Source organism: Dasypus novemcinctus, chromosome X (genome assembly GCF_030445035.2).
Source record: "Dasypus novemcinctus isolate mDasNov1 chromosome X, mDasNov1.1.hap2, whole genome shotgun sequence".
Lineage (NCBI taxonomy): Eukaryota > Metazoa > Chordata > Mammalia > Cingulata > Dasypodidae > Dasypus > Dasypus novemcinctus.
This window is the reverse complement of record NC_080704.1, coordinates 41,547,486-41,568,017: the sequence shown is the minus strand read 5'-3', so window position 1 is coordinate 41,568,017 and position 20,532 is coordinate 41,547,486. Positions and strand designations below refer to the sequence as shown.

Below are 20,532 nucleotides of genomic sequence, written 5' to 3'. Positions count from 1 at the left end.
TAAGGAGAGCCGACCAGCGCAAAAGAAAGTACAGCCTGCCCAAGAATGGCGCCTCACACACGGAGAGCTGACACAACAAGGTGACGCAACAAAAAGAAACACAGATTCCCAGTGCCGCTGATAAGGATAAAAGAGGTCACAGAAGAACACACAGTGAATGGACACAGAGAGCAAACAACTAGGCGGGGGGAAGGGAAGAGAAATAAATTTTAAAAATAAATCCTAAAAAAAAAAGTTAAGGGAGTGGATGTAGCTCAGTGGTTGTGCGCCTGCTTCCCATGTACGAGGTCCTGAGTTCAATCCACAGTACCTCCTTAAAAAAAAAAAAAGTTATTTCTAAACTACACCATTTTATCCAGGAAGGAAATTTCACAAGCTAAAATAAAGGAGAGGTATAATTTTAATGATTATATCATGCAAATAAATAATAATAATTTAACATCTTAATATCAAAGCACCAACAATAAAATATATATGCCATACTCAAACCATACCTTTCTTCTCTACAGCCTGTAGTTGCTGGAGAGTACCGTACAACATAGTTGGCACATTCTAGTGGAGTCAGTATAAATTCAGTGAGTCCATTAAGGGCAGCATTTGTTAACTGCACATCAAAGTAAATCATTCTTTCTTTTGGATTAGAGAGGGGTATATCAATGCAAGTGGTCTCCTGAAATTACAAAACAAATATACAAGCAGCTCTTAGTGTTAGCACAGAGTCATTGCTTTAGGAAGCAAATGTAAAGAAAACTTTTATACAATATAAATCAATTTATTCTATTTATTTTCTTGATCCACTTTTTAAAAAAACTTACAAAACAATCACGTGCATATGTAGAATTCCCACACAACACCCTTTCACCAACATACCACACCATGATGAAACATTTGTTACAGATTATTAGATAATATCTTGATCTACTTTTGAATGTATATCACTAGCTTTTAATCTCTTATATATTTTCCTAGATTAGTCTTGGTAAACAGTAGCATTATTTTTTCAACAGCAAATACTATTAAGAAATCCATGTAACTAAATGCTAAGGAAACTATGTAAAATTACTTAAAGTATATTTTTCTTCAGTACCATTTTTACTATGAGGTCCATATTTTCAGTATTTACTCTATCAGTGGTACTCAAAGTTCAATGTGCATAAGAAAACACATGTTTCTGGCCCATGCCCCAGAGATCCTGATTCAGTAGATCTGGGATGGGGCTAAGAATTTACATTTCCAAAAAAACTCCCATGTGATGCTGTTACTGATCTGAAGGACCCGCTTTCCATAGCACTGTATGTGAGTATCAAATAGCAGAGACACCCTGTGTGAAGATGTGAAATTATGCTGATGATGTTACCACCTTCCCATTTAGATACCTTGCTTTTGCTCTGATTTCTCCTGCCTTGACACCCAAGCTAAATCACAGTCCTGGAAGCCATACTTCAAGTACCAAGACATTCTCTGATGTCACCCTGACCCATATGGCTGATGACTTATGTTTTGTCCCATGGGAGTCATGATCTTGACAACAGCAAAAGGTCACTCCTGAAGGGCATGTGTTTCAATTTTAATAAGGAACAGTTTTCCACAAGGACTTAACCTACAGAAATGAAAAATGGTGGACATTTAAGGCATGAATCAAAGCTTGGCAATGTATATACTTTAGGACATGGAGGTATTTTGACATGTCTCAAATAATAATGAAAAGGTGACAAGAAAACATTGTTAATAAGCTGGTGAAAGGAGATGGTGATGGGGAGAGCAATATTCAGAAAACATATTCAAGAATAGACATTACAGTTTTGTCTGTGACTGTTTCAAAGGACCCAGTACACAGAACATTTGCTTGATTACCCCAAAAGTAAATGAATGGCCAAATGGTACACTTTAGGGGAATGCAGACAACATTTAGAGCAGTGAACAACATCTGGTAAAGAAAGATGGAAATGAAGGATACCGACAAGTTTATAATTAGTTTAGAGATGATATAATTTATTAGAAATCCATTTTAATTTTAAATACAATGGAAAATGGCTATCTACAATAGTTTCAGCAGATAGCAGAAGCATGGATTCTTAAAATAAATGAGTATTTAAGTAAATGGATATTTATCTGAAAATAAATGGTTATTCCTAGAGTAAGATGTTCAATGCTCAAAATTATAAAAAAGAAATAGAACTCTAAAATAGATGAAACCCTGGACAATGGCATTATGCTACAGTAAATAGAGTTTAATAATTTCTTAGGCAAACTAGCATATTTCATAAGACTGGTATAGGACTCAGCTTCTTAGGTAGTTTCTAGGGATCAAACAAATCGACAACTAAAGCAAAGAAATATACCAAGAAAATAAATACCATCAACCATATATTGGCCTATAAATTTTGTCAAGGGCTTTAGATAGAAAACTGAAATGAGATATTTTGGTCCAGACATTTCTTCTGGCCTATTACTCATATTTTTCAAAGTGGATTCATTTCAGTTCAAGAGAATGCTATACTTCTTCAAAAAGTAAAAATGCTGAGATTGAAACCACTGAATTCCAAAATGTTTTAACCACAACCCAGAGTCATATACTTTACAACACAATCCAGTCTGCACTAGTCAGTCAAAGGGGTGCTGACGCAAATACCAGAAATCTGTTGGCTTTTATAAAGGGTATTTATTTGGGGTAAAAGCTTACAGTCACAAGGCCATAAAGCCTAAGTTACTTCCCTCACTAAAAGCTGGTGCCACATGTTGGAGCAAGATGGCTGCTGGTCTCTGTGAGTGTTCAGCCTACCTCTTCCTCCTAAATCTTCGTGGTCCCAGCTTCTTCCATTCTCAGCTATAGGTTAGATGGCTCATCTCTCTCCCCAGGGCTTGTTTCTCTACAGGCTCAGTTGCTCTGCTCTCTCCACAAGGTCAGCTGTAAACTGTCAGGCAAATGGCTTGTCTCTCTTCCCAAGGCCTCTGCTTTGTCTAATGGAGCCTTCTCTCTTTTCTCATATATCTGCTTCTCTGTGTATTTACTTCCCAGGGCTCCAGCATCAAAACTTCAACTCTCTTCTCTGCTGTGTTGTTTTCTCTGTGAGTCCCCACCTCCTGGGAATCAACGTCCTACTGTCCTACTGATGTGGCCCAATCAAAGCCCTAATAGTAATTTAATCTAAAAAAGTGAAAACCTCTGGAGTTTATACAATCTAATATGCCCAGAGGAACAGAGCAGTTTACAAACATAATCCAATATCTATTTTTGGAATTCATAAACAATATCAAACTGCTGCATGGTCCATATACACAAGCTGTTGAAACAAAAGTTTCACAAAACAATACCTACCCTTTCCACATGTGATGTTCTCTGACACTTTCTATTCTCTTTTATTCTATTCTATTTCATAAAAAATAATGCTAGTTTTGACCACTCACAGGTTGAGATCTGTAAACTGAAAACCCTAGAGTCTAACGTGGAGTAAAGTATTAGAATATTGCATTGTTTTCTGTCTGATCGTCACATATAAATCTTGAACACAAAATAAAACAAAACTTCTTTAAACCTACCTTTTCTCAGTGAACCCATCTAATAGAAGCGTGCCTTAGTGCTACAAAGGTGCTATAACATTCTACTGTTGTCCAAGTCTTTAAAGAAGAAGAAAGGGGGATGGCAGCTCTAGGGAATGGTGTCATAGCTTCTCATTCCAACACCCACGGTAAATATCACTAAATGATCACTTCACCAAAATTATTCACTTGTTCTGGATCTCCCCTTGTAGGGGTAGACAAAGGAAAGCTGTTAAAAGCCTGGGTAATGGCTGACTAGGGGCTTCCAGTCATGTGCATTTGGTCAGGACAGAGTCAGCCCTTTTATATAAATAATGCCTTATGTAATCCTCAAGTGTGCACTTATATAACCTATTGGCTTGTGGCCACATTTGTGTAACAATGTATAAAAGCTGATGGATTGTTCACTGGAGAGAACAAAAGAAATAGAGAGGGTGAATGTGATTAAACCATGGGCACTCTATCAGCTACCTCTCATGCTTTCTTTCAATTCACTACTGGACCATCCATCACTGGTTGAGCAACACGGACCCGACATTTGGTGTAGTTGGAAAGATCTGGTGAGTGAGCCATCTGCTCCAGAACACCCAGAGTCTGACGGGATGTGATCCCCCACAGGATTATGGTATCCCATAGCAGCTATTCTGCTGCAATGGTCTGCTGTGGAAAGTTGGAAGCAGTCAACCCTATCCTCCAGTCTATAGCCAAAGCCCTGAAAGAGCTTGAAACCAGTTTCTTGACTTCTCAGCGGGAGGTGGGGGATGAGGGAGTGGGATAGACAAGGTGTCATGGCTCTTCCTTACTATGTTGAGAGAACAGCATAAGGAGACCTTGACAGCCCAGGCACAGGTGCAGAGGCTGTACGCTACCCAGGAGGAATTGGAGTCTCGGATCCACGCACTGGAAGAGAAGGCAGCCATGCAAGGACAGAGTGTAGCTGACGGTCCAAGAAGAGAGTCGCTGTTGTCTAGGGCAAGTACCCTTCCATTGTTACATGCATGCCCCATAACAAAACAGCAAATTGAGCATGATCAGCCTATGAAACCTGGAGGTAGAGTGGCAGGACCACACCAAGTACATTGGCCAACTACATATACAGCTTACACCCCAGAGAGATTGAGGGATCTGGCAAAGCAGATTCAGCAGAAGCCTAGTGGGACACTCCCGACTTGGCTTTTGCATCTCTGGGATAACAGGGCAGACTGTTTGAAATTATCAGGGGAGGAGATGCAACAGTTGAGCTCCATTACCACCCACTTGTCTTTAAGACAGCGCATACAGACCAGCCTGTGGCTGGTGCAAGGTAACTATTCCATTATTAATTGGTTGATGAGTTTGGCATGCCAAGTATGGGGAAACATGGGTGAACTCCCTGAAACCATCATCAAGTGGGCAACATATATGGATTTGGTGCAAATCATAAAACATATGGGAAATGGGAATGCAATAAATTGTCTTCCAACAGCAATATCATGGTCCAGATGATGAGTTATTTACTACCCATATGAAAGACATGGTATTAGCTACCATCCCTCCTGGGACTTTTGGGGCCCTAACTGCTATCCTAGCTCCCTATGTGGACCATAATATACACGAGGTAATTACTGCCATGGAACTACTGGGAGATGTAGAGGTATGGAAGAGGGAGCGAGGGGTATGTCCAATAAAACAAGGAGTCAAGCCAGTGGCTCCAAATTCTGGACTAAAAGAAATGAAGGTCTGATAAAGGTATTTCACCTGCAAATGTGGGTAGGCCTTTTAGCCACAGGGGTGGATCCAGAGAAAATTGGTCAGCAACCGAATGAAGTACTCATGGCCCTGTGGAAGGAGCTAGCCCCCGAGTAGTAAGTACACTAAAATGAAAGGCAAGGAATAGGTATAAAATTGCCCCTTATGGTTATGGGATGTGTTACAATCCAGTGCTAGAGAGGAATCTGATTTTTTTGGCTGACATGCTGGCCAAGGAGGCTGGTTGGGGGACTCGGGAGACCAGAAGTCATATGTAGAGTTGTCCATTTGTTGGTCCCCTTGGAATGTGTAATGCGTTCTAGCCTTGGTAGACACTGGAACTGAATGTACTTTACTATATGAGAATCCTGGCCAATTTAATTGTCAGACCATCTATATTGATAGGTGTGGAGGCCAAATAATTTGTGTGAAACAGACTACAGTGGTTTTGGGAATCAGATGACTCCCACCACAGGCTTGTATTGTGTATATTTCCACTATCCCAGAATATATTTTGGGCATGAATATACTACAGGGTGGACATTGCAGACAATTCAGGGTAAATTCTAGCTAAGGGTAAGAGTTGTTAAAAACCTGTGGTTCATGGTCATCCACATCATTTGCCAGTACAGTTGCCCACACCTAGACAGATAATGAAGGTATGTGAATACCAACTACCTGGGGGGGCGTGAAGAAATTGGACAGACTATTTTACAGTTGGAAAAGGCTGGCATTGTGTGAATGGCACACAGTCCTTATAATTCCCCTGTTTGGCCTGTCAGGAAATCCAGTGGGACATGGAAGATGACAGTGGACTACCAAGAGTTGAACAAGGTTACCCTACCTCTTCACACCTGTACCTTCAATAGCAGATTTGACAGACTGCTTGACAGCCTTGTTGGGACATTACCACTAAGTGGTGGACTTGGCTAATGCATTCTTTTCTATTGATTTTGCTCCAGAAAGTCAGAATCAATTTGCTTTTACTTGGGAAGGATGACAATGGACTTTTGTGGTTCTACCCAAAGGTAATGTACATAGCCCTACCATCTGCCATGGATTGGTGGCACAAGATTTAGCCACCTGGCAGGGAAAGCCTAGGGTTTCTCTATATCATTATATTGATGATATTATGTTAACTTCTGATTCTCTTGCAGATTTAGAAGAAGCTTCAGACAGGTTGTGCCTTGTATTGGATGCCTGGGGATGGGCAATCAAGAAGACAAAGGTCCAGGGACCTGGATTGTCAGTCAAATTTTTGGGAGTTGTTTGGTTGGATAAGACCAAAGTAATCCCAGAAGCAGTTATCGATAAGATTCAGGCATATCCTTGACCAACTACTATAGAGCAGTTACAAGTTTTTTTGGGTCTGTTGAGCTATTGGAAGGTTTTTATATCCCACCTAGCACAAATATTGTGCCCTCTATATGTGCTAATAAAAAAAGGGGCTCCCCTGGGACTGGGGAGACAATCATGAAACTGCATTCATGGTTGCAAAAAGAGCAATAGAACAGACTCAAGCTTTACAGATAGTTGGCAAAACTGTCCCTTTCCAGCTGGATGTTACTTTCCATGACATGGGATTCAGATGGGGACTCTGTCGATCTCAAGGTAAATGTAGAATTCTCATAGGATTTTGGTCACAATTATGGAAGGGGGAGAGCTTAGGCATTCACCAATTGAGCAGCAACTAGCTGCCATGTATGCTGCCTTGTAGGCTAGTGAAATGATCACTGGCTCTCAAAAGATAATGTTTTGCACTTTGTTACCCATGGCAGGTTGAGTGAGATCATAGATGATAGCTCCCCATACTAGAGTGGTTCAAATATTTATGTTAGTGAAATGGAGAGCCTATTTGGAATAACAAGAGCCTTGAGTACGAGCCCATTGGCCATGCAGTTGCAGACTCTTTTAGGCCGTATAATATTTCAGGAAATGCCAGGACCTATCGATAACTTGGTGCCTGAACAGCCTAGCCCATATAAAGGTTGACCTCCCATACCAGATGAGGCCTGGTGTGTGAGTGGATCCAGTCATGGTAACCCAGCCCAGTGGACTGCTGTGGGGATAAGGTTAGATATGGAAGACATCTGGTTTGAAACTCACACAGGACAAAGCAGTCAATGGGCTGAGTTATGGGCTGTGTGGATGGTCATTATGCATGAGCCTGGACCTTCGAATATCTGTACAGATTGTTGGGCAGTTTATAAAGGGATGACCCTGTGGCTGCCCCAGTGGGTAACCCAGAATTGGATTGTGAGTGGTCGCCCAATATGGGGGCAGCCAAGGCGGAATAGACAAAAATACGTGGGTACTAAACCTACTGACAGGCTTCCATGGGAATACCTTTGGGTGTACGGCAGGCACGGCTGGCTTTACCTACCTGCCATTTGGACAGGGCACTGTACATGGGGCTGACCATATATACCGCACACATAATGCCCACATGCATTATGACTTCCCTGCCAGAAACATTGCAAAATTGGGATGCAATATATCATTGATGGCACTGTCAGAAAAGAACTGCTTGGTAGTGGTTTTACCCTTTAGATCTTTTCTTGCTAAGAGGTGATGCCATCAAAGTGGAATTAGATATTGAGGCTTTAGCTGAGCACACTTCACCGGTCCTTAATCAAACCCACCAGGTCTTAACCTTAATGATGGATGAAACCACCCAAATAAGAAAAGTTGTCTTGCAGAATTGGATGGCTCTGGACCTTATAACAGCTGCACAAGGGGGTACAGCTACATGTGAATTGCTGTGTATATATCCCTGACAATAAGAATTCCATAGTTGAAGCTTTGCGAGAAATGGATGGAGAAGTGCAAGCTATTCAAGCTTTATCTCGAGATCATTTATACCAATGGTGGACCTCTCTAACTGTCACCTGGTGGTATATAGTAACTGTGTCAGCTGGAGTGGCGGGCATACTGGTGGTATGCTGCTGCTCCTTATACTGTTGTGGTCTCTGGGCCCAAGGGGCCACATTATGGCAAAGAAAAAACCTTAAAACGCAGGCCGTTTAAGGGTTGGGATTTCAGGGTAGACAAAGGAAAGCTGTTAAACGGCCAGCATAATGACAGACAAGGGGCTTCCGGTCATGCATATCTGGTGGGGACTGAGTCAGTCCTCTTATATAATGCCTATGTAATCCTCATGTGTGCGTTTACATAACCAATTGGCCTGTGGCCACCTTTGTGTAATGATGTATAAAAGCTGATGGATTGTTCACTGGAGAGAAGGAACGAAATAGAGAGGGCGAATGTGATTAAACCATGAGAAATCTACCGGCTGCCCTGCGTGCTTTCTTTCAATTCGCTACTGGAACAGAGTGTCCGTCACTGTCTGAGCAACTCGGACCCAACACCCTAAATATCAATCAGATCTGCTTGCACTGCAACTCTTAGGAATCCCTGGAATCTAATTCACTGGAGTTTCACACTCTGCAAATAGACTCACCAGAAATGAATTTTTCATTATGGATAAAAGCTTTAAGTTTTCAATTACCTGTGATGTGCCTCTGTTCTGGTAAAAAGTGTCACATTTAACTATAATATTGTAGAAATCATTTCTAACTTTAATTATGGTTTGAATATGTTTTTTCTCCCAAGTTTAAATATATAAAAATCCCTTTAAAGGACACATTTTAAAATGTTATCATATGAATAATTAGTATTTTAGATATTCACCTGCCCAAATATTTTTACTTCAAAACTAATTGAGACCATATTAATCAAGTCTTATAGATTATGGGAGTTGAGGAGAATGACATTTCGCCATCATCATTTTATGAACTGATCTAAAATTCATGTTCATTCTTGCAACCTGTCCTTTTATTATCTATATAATTCCAGAAACAAATAAAATATTGAAGAAATCACATGCAAAATGAAACTTACAAAGTATATTCCATCTAGAAAAATGATTGTCTTATTGTCTAAGGTATCCTGACCTCCCACATTCCATTTTATTATAAATGGCTCTTATTCAACAAGAACAAAGTCAGTTGAATTTCTGTAAATACTTTATAAAAATAACAGTTTGGAATATTTCATTAATATCTGTCTTGCTAAGTGTACATTCCTCCACAAAGATAGGTGTGCTTTAAATGTTAATTTATGTTTAGAATTAAACATAAATCAGTTCTGACGATTTTTTTGAAACTCAAGTAAAATAATGATGATTTTAGAAACTATCTTTTATCTTCATTTGGACTCTTCTAGATTCAGTAATGGATAACATTCCTTTATAAGGAGATGTCCAAAATTTTTCTCTTGCTTTTACTTAATGAATAGTTTAGCCAGCAAAATGACTTCACATTCTAAGTAAAATAATTTCTGACTGTTTAAAGAAATTGTTTCTATTTCTTAGAATCTTTTGAGAAAGGACTAAATCATGTATATTCAAACCTGTGAAATGTAAGTAAAGATACTGAAATATGAAGGGTGTTCAAAAGATGCTAAAATTTAGAATACTGAAAAGATTCAAATGCTCAGATATTATAAAACTATATAAAAATGTGTACAAACAGATGTGTTGAAATTTTCAAGTTATAAAAGTTTTCATAGGAAATTTGAATGTGTGTGTATATTTTAAAGCAAATATATTTTAAGAAATTAAATGCAATATAATTTATATGTGTATCATTTTCTTACAAGAGGAAAAAAACATAGAATAGATAAGGTCATTCCCGTTTATACCCTCTAGTGGCTTCTAATTAACCAGGGAATAAAATTCCACATCTTACCTTGATCTTCTAGGCACTGTGAGATCTGACCCTGCCAACACCTCTGTCCACAGTTCATCCCCTGAATTCATTATTCAAACTCCAAGCCTCTTTTCTTTCTTAGAAGATCTGAGGTTCCCTCCTGATTGACCCCTTCCCGCCAAGCACAGTGGCCTTAGGACTTGTTCTTTTGTTGGTCTCTCTATCTAGATGTACTCTCAATGTTGTCCTGGACTATATTTGTTCCTAGAATTACGACTGTTTAAATTTGCCTTGCTCAGTCATGTATTGGTAATGGACACACTGAATGGACGAAATTTGGTGAATGGACGAAATTTGCTTTTCTTCCACTCTTCTCGAAATCAGTAAAGGATCTCCTTTTCTCTACCCCCTATGGTTACCTCAGGATGGTTCTTAGGGCTAGGACATTCTCATTTCAAGATATTTAAATAAGTCTGAAATAATTCAATTCTTTCATCTCATATCCAGTAGAATGCTTTTCTTGATCTTCATTCCCACTCACCTTCCTTACCCTCGGATTTATGTAATAGTTTCTCAGGGCCTGCTCTTTTCTTCCTCAACCTCTAAACTTCTTTTCCTCCTCCAATGGCTCTGTGGATTTGGCTCCTCTAGTGTTAACAAGATGTAAATTGGTTAAGAGGTAAAAGGGCCAAGGTCATTTACCTAATTGTTGCTGGCTGACCTGCATTTGACCTAGGTTTCCCTTCTATTCCTCTTTCTTGCATTACCCCATATAAAATCTTTCACCTGGGGTTTTCTCACCCCAGCAGACTACCTCCTTAGACCAGGTTCCTTCAAGACTATCCAAGCCCAGTCTCCTTCCACTCTGGCCCACCAAGCCCTGCCTAATGTCATAAGAAGTACATATTGCTCCCTTGTTTTTCCTTTCTTCATTGTTCAATCTGTTGGCAGGAGCTCAGGAAAAGCCAGTGGGCATTGAGCTGTTAGTTTCCTCTCCTTAAAGAAGACATCACACTGTCTTTGAGCAATTCCATTGAAGCTGGTACTGATTAAGTAGATTTTGATGCATGGAAAGGGAAGGAAGAAAATGTAGTTCTCCCTGATATGCTGACACTTTTTCTTCCAAGGAACCCCTTCTTTTTCCTGATCAGTCTCTGCCATCTCATTTATAAGCTGGATGTGGGTGATAGGCCAAAGGATTTTAGTCTCCCTTTGTATGGGAGAAACATTTGCTCTCCAATAAAATTTGTGTTTTCTCTTCATAGTACAGAGGTGATGTCTGGAAACTGTTGTCCAATAATAGACAATATTTCCTAGAACTCTTTTCATCCAGGCTTAACTAAATGACTAGTTCTTTCCAATAGCATGTAAATGGAAGCAATTTGTGTCACTTCTATTCCATTTTACTATTAATGGATCCTGGCAATACAGTAGGCTTCATTTTTTAAGAAGTTTTGGACCACAGAGAGGTTCAACTATAGCAGGGGAAGAACACTGGTGTGGGGTGTTATTGATGGGGATGCATGGTTGGGAGGGAGTTCTCCAGGGCATGTATAGAGGGTACATAAAAATGTTTGGATATTTTCATAGTGGTTACATTAAAAATGACAACTGAGGGAATGCTGAGTTCCTAGCCAGGGGAGCTTTGTCACACTCCCTAGTGGAACAGCAACAATCCCCCAAGTGCAACAACAAACACCAATAGAGAAGGATGGTACAACAATGAGCCCTTGATACCGATGACTATGTTTATGAACCTGTGTGCCTGAAATATGAATTAGGCCTAGAGCTGCAGGGTGCCTAAGAGCTACCTGAAAGCCTGTCCATATGACAATGTGGCCAATCTCTAAGCCAAACTCAGCATGTAAATGCATTACCTTCCTCCCAGCATGGGACATGACTCCCAGGAACAAGCCTCCCTGGTGCCGAGGGATTACTACCAAGCACCAGCTGATGATGTAACTCGAAAAAGACCTTGAATAAAAGGGTCAACTCAGACCAGCAGAATATCTCAGCTTTCATGTAATATCAGGCGTTAAAAACTGCTTTATAACTTTGGATAAAACAGGGAAATGGAAAGGAGAACTGAGTTTATATGGCTATGAGTCTCCAAAAAACAATCAGGAGGTCATTAGAGCATTTGTACTTACACACGCCTCAGCAGGGTCCCAGAGACAGCCAAAGTAGACACAACCCCAGATGCTGTTTCTCCTTAGGGCTACAGAGACCCACTGGTTCTATGGTCATGGCAGATGGCTCTGGAGTTCAATGCCATGTCAGTTGGCCCTCTTTGGAGTTCGTGTTCCTGAGTGTGATGGAGATGGACTCAGATGTGACATTCCTACACATGCCTATTCTGTCACTTTTACTGGAACTGTGGTTGGTGCTGGGGTTGGTGTATGCTCAGGAGACCTGAATCTCTGGACTGTCCATATGACAACCAGGCCCTGAGCCTCAGCAGACTTGCAACTCCTACCCTCTGGTTTACTGGACTTACCCCAGCCAGCAAACAGGGAGGTGAAGAAGTTCAACCACCACACTAGCAAGCCAAGAGTGCCTACAACTGCAAGTAGGAGAATTGTTTGCATCCATCATCCATGTGGACTCTAGGCCCCCTCTCGATTTAGAGGTGGATTGGACATAACCATCCCAGGGACCACAGAATGGAGGAATAGAGTATGGATTAGAATGGACTTACTGATATTCTACTATGCAACTATTGTGATTATTAACGGAAGAAATTGTAGCATTGATGTGGAGAAAGTGGCCACGGTAGCTGCTGAGGGTAGGGAGAGGGAAGAAGAGATATGATGTGGGGGCATTTTCAGGACTTGGAGTTTTCCTGGGTGGTACTGCAGGGACAGATGCTGGACATTGTATGTCCTGCCATGGCCCACTGGCTGGAGCGGGGGAGAGTGTAAACTACAACGTAAACCACTATCCATGTGGTGCGGCAGTGCTCTAAAATGTATTCACCAAATGCAACAAATGCCCCATGATGATGAAAGAGGTTGTTGATGTGGGAGGAGTGGGGTGAGGGCTGTGGGGGGTATATGGGGATCTCTTATATATTTTGAATGTAACATTTTAAAAAAATAAAGGGGAAAAAAAAAGAAGCTACTGGAAATTTTCTTTCTTTTGCTTCCAACTTTTTCCTGAGTTCCTAAAGAATAATGGAACTACAAGGTCAGAGAAGCTGGGCTCTTTGATTCACAACACACTAACCACAAACAAATGTATCAGACTATTACAATTATGAAAAAGTTTTATTGTGGTAAGCCATTGAAAAGCTGGGGTTTATTTCTTATAGTAGCTCAAAATACCCTAACTAATACTTAGAGCAAGTCCCCAATAAATGACATAGCATTTTCATAACATGAAGATAGAATTACTTATGGTTCTCAGGATTGGGAATTTATTTGAAAACCAGAACAGTAAAATTTCCAATTGAAAATACCATTTCAATTTTTTGCTTTCCATCTAATTCCACTCCCATATTCTTTATATATGAAGAGAAGCCCTTGCTTATATTGTTCACACCTTTTTTCTTATCATCTAGGACAGTGCCAGGCATATCAGGATGCTTTATAAGTATTTGTTGATAGGAAAACAGACCAATTTATAAGACATTTTAGTATGTGTATATTAATCTATTACTGTCTGATACTCTGGATAATCACTCATTTTAACTGAAAAAAATACAGCAACTTTGTAAAAATGAGACTCAGGAGGAATTTAAAAATCTCAACTTTATCGAGGCTGTTCTCCTGTTTCTAAGTTATTGGGTGAAAAGAGCAGCTTCATATGAAGGAAAGGCAGTATTTTAATGGGGAACTAAAATCACTTGTTTGCTGGTTCACACCTACAAGCAGGAAAAATTTAACTCAATGAGTGCTTGAACTGAAATGTTTATCATTTAGGCTTTCAATGGGTCAGAGTAAAAAACAAAGATTATATTTTAGTCCATCAAGAGATTAATTGAGTCAATGGCAATTCAATGTGCACTAGCAAGAAACACTTTTCACCCTATCCTCTCTCAGAATATGATTATGATCATGAGTTCATTAGAAAAGGATCATTTCTAAGATCCAAAAGCACACAATACAATTAATGTAACTAGGTGCATTATTGAAGAAATCTTCAATTTTAATTCTATTCAATCTGAAAACAAAACCAAAGCAATAAACAAACTGGGTCAAAGGTTATTTTGAAAAATACCATGTAATTCAGAGGAAATGATAACTATACTTAGTCTCAGTAATTTTCCTAAATTTAAAAGTCAGTGCCAACAGTTCAGAACTCAAAGGAACCAGATGGTCATCTGTAAAATAGAAATGCCACTGTAATTTCCTCTGCCATTGCCATCTGTGTGCCCCTGTATCATCTGAAGATATGCCTAATGCTCTCATCCCCAATCCTCCACCATCCAACCAGAGACATGTAGAATGCAGAGGCGAATCAAGGTGGATTGCTAATGCCAGTTTGGTGTTGATGTGGGGTAGGGATTCATGAAGAGGCTTTGAGGAGTTAGGGGGAAAAAAGCCAGAAACCTTTGAAAAGGCAGTGGGCTTCTTCATCCTTATTCACACATTTCTCATAATCTTGACAGAGGAAAACAATGAACAACAGTGACAAATGGAAAGATAGCTAATTGCAATGGCAAATCCCTAGGAAATACCCTTCTGCTTAAGATAAGGTGTTCACTGTCATTATGTGCATGCAAAACATTGAAATGTTTGTCTTGAGTTTCACTTTAGTAAACCATTGTAAATAGTATTTGGCACAAGTATGGAGAACAGTGTTCAAACACAGTAGACAAGCCTTAAAAAATCAAATCAATATGCAGTAATTCTTGACATGGTGAGTGGGTATATGCCCTTGCTTGCATGGAATATGTTGGGAATTGCATGAATTAATCTAACTCAGAGGCGGTCAATTGTTCTTCATCTACACGACTAGGGGGAGGCAAAAGTAGAAAGAGTTTGTAATAATAGGGTATCCAAAATTGTTCACATTATACTTTGGCACATTTTCTGAACTTCTATAAGAATTATGGAAATTCAGATAGTTTGGGGTATTGATTTCCACTAAATTATATACTACCAACTTGAAGACAAATATAAGAAGTAAAGTGGCAGGTATAATTTTATGGTCTCACCCCTTCATTTCCATTACCTGGACACTGTTTCACTCAGGAATATAGAGATATCTCAAAATAGTCATGATATCCCATTTTCAAAATTTCCAAAGAAGAGTTTGGGTTTTAAAATGCCTTCCTTCTTCATTGGGTAAAATTGGAACATGCCCACAAAACCACAAATTAGAGTTTTCATCCAAGAGAGGTCTATATTTCCCTCATCAAGTGTGTGACCAGATAATAATTTGACATATTAACCCAGGTCATCCCCTCCCCCTCCTATTGTCTAGTGTCTGCCACTGACTCCAGAACACACACACACATGCACATACACACACACACAACCATTTTCAAATTGCATCAGAAGCATTCCTAAGCCCATTGTCCCCTGGGCAGGTTTGCCATAGACCGAATGCAAGGGAAAATAAGCTAATTTACTATCTCCCAACATGACTTTTTGCATATATATTTTAAATTTTGCTTTATATTAATATTCTAATGTTCTGAGATAAACCATAGTTTTGGAAAGACACCAGTATAGCCAATATTTACAGCCAATAAAGAAGAAATTAAACATTTTCCCCCACTGAAGGAAGTGAAAGAGAAAAGATGCACACTATTTCCATGAAACTTCATCCTGAAAACTTATCCCATCTTAGCTGCTTAAGTGACTATTTCAGAGGCATTTGGAATATTTGGGGGTGCTCTCCTAAGCTTCTTGGGGCTACAGGGAACTGGATGAGGAAAGTCTCTCATGTTCGAAGACTAGATATTAAGTCTTTTATATTTTCTGACCTCAGAACAAAATTGCTATGGATCAGATGCCCTCATTCTCTATTCTTGTAATTAGGATGCATTTCTGAATCTCCCCTTTGCCCTACACAAACTAAGGAGAAAGAGGAAGATACGAAACAGCCGATGCTACATGCTGTACTTTCCAAACAAAATCTGAAATAGTTTACACCAACAGAGAATTGGTTACTAGGAGCCAATTATCATTTCCAGCGAAAGAAATCTGTGTTCTGGAAACTGCTGTAAGAAATAACCAAACTTATGTGCCATAATAGTATAACTATTTCTGACATGAACATTACTTTACATATTTCTATTATTCACTTATTTATAGGAAAGATGCAAAAATTGGGGTTAATGTAATGAAAGCTGAGATGCAGATGGAAAGCCAAAAATGTCTCAGTATCTTGAAGGTTCCATTGCTATCTCTGAAAATACAAGGTTTAAGTAAAAGTGGTTTGGCAAAACTACAACTGCAGTCAAAATATCAGAAAACAATAAAGAGAAGACAGCAAACTTAGTGTACTTCTGAAAATATACATAAAGCATCTTCATTTGCTGATGATATGACCCTATACCTAGGAAAAAAAACACAACAAAGTCACTAGAGTGAATAAACGAATTCAAAAAAGTAGTGGAATACACGATTAGTATGCAAAAATCAGTAGCATTACTATAAATTACTGATGAGCAATCTGAGGAGGAAGTTAGGAAAAAATTCCATTTATAATAAAGACTAAAAGAATCAAATATATAGAAATAAAGTTAACCAAGGACATAAAGAATCTGTACTCAGAAAACTCAAAAACATTGCTAAAAGAAACCAGAGGAGACCTAAATGGAAGGATATTCTGTGTTCATGAATTGGAAGACTAAATATCATTAAGGTATCACTTCTATGCAAATTGATTTACAGATTCAAAGCAATCCCAATAAAAATTACAACAACTTATTTGTTGAAAAAGGAAAGCCAATTATTAAATTTACTTGGAAGGGTAAGGGGCCCTGAATAGCCAAAAACATCCTAAAAAAAGAACAACTAAGTTGGAGGACTCTCACTTTTTAACTTTAAAGCATATTATTTAGCTACAGTAGTATAAACAGCATGAAACAGACATAAAGATAGACAAATTGACCAGTGCAATAGGATTGAGAGTTCAGAAATAGACCTTCACATCTATGGTCAATTGATTTTTGACAAGGCTGTCAAACCTACCCAGCTGGGTCAGAACAGTCTTTACAAAAAAAGTGATGGGAGAACTGGATATCCATACCCAAAAGAAAGAAAGAGGACCCTTATCACCTTATACAAAGACATACTCAAAATAGATTAAAGACGTAAACAGAAAAGCTAGAATAATAAACCCCTAGGAGAAAATGTAGGGAAACATCTTCAAGATCTTGTAGTATGTGGTGGTTTCTTAAATCTTACACCCAAACATAAGCAAAGAATGAAAAAAAAAATAGATAAATGACACTTCCTAAAATTAAACACTTTTGATCTTCAAATGACTTTTTCAAGAAGGTGAAAAGACAGCCTACACAATTGGAGAAAATATTTGGAAACCACATACCCAATAAGAGTTTGGGTTCCATGTTATATAAAAAGAGCATACAACTCAATGATAAAAAAGCAAGCAACCGAATTAAAAAATGTGCAAAAGACATGAATAGGCATTTTTCCAAAGAGGAAATACAAATGGCCAAACTACACGTAAAAAGATGTTCAGCAATCCTATCAAACAGGGAAATGCAGATTAAAACTAAATTGAGATATCATTTCACACCTATAGAATGGACATTATTTAAAAATAAGAAAACTACAAGTGCTGGAGATGATGTGTAGAAATAGTAACACTCCTTCACTATTGGTGGGAATATAAAATGGTGCACCCTTGTGAAGGACAGTTTGACAGTTCTTCAGGAAGCTAAATATAGAAATGCCCTATGACCCGACAATCCCACTACTAGGAATATACTCAGAACAACTGAAAGCAGAGAAGGGAACAGACATTTGCACTCCAATGTTCATTTGGCATTATTTCAATTGCTAAAAGATGGAAACAACACAAGTTTCAACTAATGAGTGGATGAACAAAACGTAGTAAAAACAAATGGTGGAATACTATTCAGCTATAAGAAGAAATGAAGTCAGGATGCATATGACAACATGGAAGAATCTTTAGAACATTATGTTGAGTGAAATAAGCCAGACAGAAAAGGAAAAGTATTGTGTGGTCTCACAAATATGGTGAGATTGTTTTTGCAAGCTATGCTGGAGTACATTTTAATATTTTACCATCTATTTTATATTCCTAAACAGAGATTTGCCCAGAAATCAAGTTGGCAAATAATAATTTTATAGTCTTCAAAGATTGTAAATTTTGTCTTTCTTACTATTTCTTGGGAAAAAAATTCAAGATTCTAAAATAATCAATTCTATAAAGGAATTGATAAAGGGCATGTGTGAATAGCAATTAATAATGCATATTTATGGTTTAGAAGTGGCAAACTGACACTTTGTATTTTACTTTTAGGAATTTATCATGATACTAGAACCAACAAAGAAAAACAATTTCACATATGTTAATTCTGTTATTTCTAGACTTTTGGGAAATTATTTAAATATAGGTAGCTACCATAATTTTTAATGGTTCTGAAAAGTTCCCTTTCACATTATATTTTTTATTTAAATGTTAGGTTCTCACAAAGAGAAATTAGATTGTATGAAAAGCTCCAACTTTGAAATTATAGATTCTGAAACTGAAAGGCCATTTAGTTTCAACACCCTGCCTTTGGGGAAAAAAAGGAAAATTTGTTATTCTAATCAAGACTCCCTAAAGTTCAGAAACAATATCAGAAATCAGTTATTACCTTCTCCTCAGCAAAAACTAATAAAACCACCACCTAAAGAAAAAGCAAAGTAATTCACTCAAAAACGTAATGTATACATCTGTTGCTGATGGGTGTGCTGAGACTAAGTATAAGTTCTCTTGTTTGCAAACAACACACTCAGATCAGCTTGCAGCTAAAAAAAAGGGGGGAGGATTATTGAAAGGATATTAAGATAACTTCTCTAATAGAAGAAAGAGTTGCATAACTACACCGAGAGAAACACATGGTGGTGTTTGAGCATCAGGAACTAAAGGCATGTAGGATACTGGCTCCCATATTTATTTATTTACAGCTGTTTTATTCGTTGTTGTTGTTCTCTCTCTCTTCCACCTTCCCTCTTCCAATTTCTCTCTTTCACCCTCCCTCCCTCTTTCCATCTATCTCCTACCATTCCCTCTCTACCCCTACTCAAACACAATTCTTTCTTAAATCAGGTTACTTCCTTCACAGAGTATATATACAGAGTATGCTGGTCGACAGCTCCAACATCCCATATTCATCAACAAATAGGGATTGATTTACTTTCTTTGTACTCATTATTGAAAATGCCAGGAAATGTTGCTTATTGGCTCAGCTTTGGTCACATGCCCAATACTGAAACAGTCAGCTGAAGAGAGAGAGATGAAGACACGTAAAACCAACCAACAAACAAAAGTGATGGGGAGGAAGCAGCTGTTATTCAATTGATTGGGCTCCCATCTATCATATGGAAGGCCCTGGGTTCGTGTCCCAGGGCCTCCTTGTGAAGGCAACCTGGCCTGCGTGCCACAGAGAGCACAAAGAACTGACTGCCCATGCACCGTGGAGAGCTGACAGCCCATGTGCTGCAGAGAATTGATGGCTGGCACAGCAAGATGACACAACAAAGGGAGACAAGCAAACGCAGAAGCACGTGCAGCGAATGGACACAGAGAGCAGACAGCAAGCAAGCCACAAGGTGGGGGGGGATTTAAAAAAATGATGGGGAAATAGGAAAGGCAAGTTGTGCTGACAGAAGTTGTGCTGACAGAACGAAACTCATCTGGTATACCATGAGAACTGCACACATTTCAGAAAGTTGGAATCTGAATAGAATGAAGTAAAGCAGAATTGCATGTGGCCTGCTAAATAAATGCTATCAAGAGTTGACAGCATCCAAGAATCACACACTTTCCACACTTCTGTCCTACCATCCTCAGGATACTGGCTATACCCTTTTTGTCTCAAAAGCTCCACACATGATGGTCTCACGCATCTTCCACAGTCCAGAAGAGAGGATGACTTATCGGTGTTTTACCTCATGCATTTTCCTAAGCTAATCAGTGGTAAATGGAGAAAGACTGCATTTGGAGTTAGAATAAATTAGATTCATCTTCAGCTTCCCTAAATCACACAGACAAAATATATCCAAAGTAAATCAAGATTCTGTTAGCAAGAGGGGTTAGGTGAGATGGAATCTGGATTGGGGGACAGGCAGGAGTAGAGGGAGATAGGATCACCTCCTTGGAGATTTGTTACTGGAGCACATGTAGGTGTCCAACAGTGTCCTCCAAAAGAAGTCTGTCAAGTTGGAAACCCAATAGTTTTTGAGGTAAATGCAATGAAATATAGTAGCTCTACTACGAAAGGGGATAGAAAAGACAATGAAATATGGGGGGGCTGGGATTATATGGACAATCTTCTGACAATGGTGCCCAGGGACTAACAGCATCAGGAAGCATAACTTATATTTCTCTAAATTTTTTTCTTCAA

The 20,532-nt window shown here is 38.9% G+C and overlaps 1 protein-coding gene across 1 annotated transcript in view; it reads right to left on the bottom strand.

Annotated features, from left to right (window-relative positions):
- The window catches only part of CFAP47 (cilia and flagella associated protein 47), a 477,175-nt gene that overhangs the window by 101,784 nt on the left and 354,859 nt on the right, over nucleotides 1–20,532 (bottom strand). Inside the window, exon 53 of the mRNA XM_071213189.1 lies at nucleotides 495–670. Within this exon, the coding sequence (XP_071069290.1) occupies nucleotides 495–670 (176 nt within the window). The remainder of the gene's footprint in view (nucleotides 1–494; nucleotides 671–20,532) is intronic.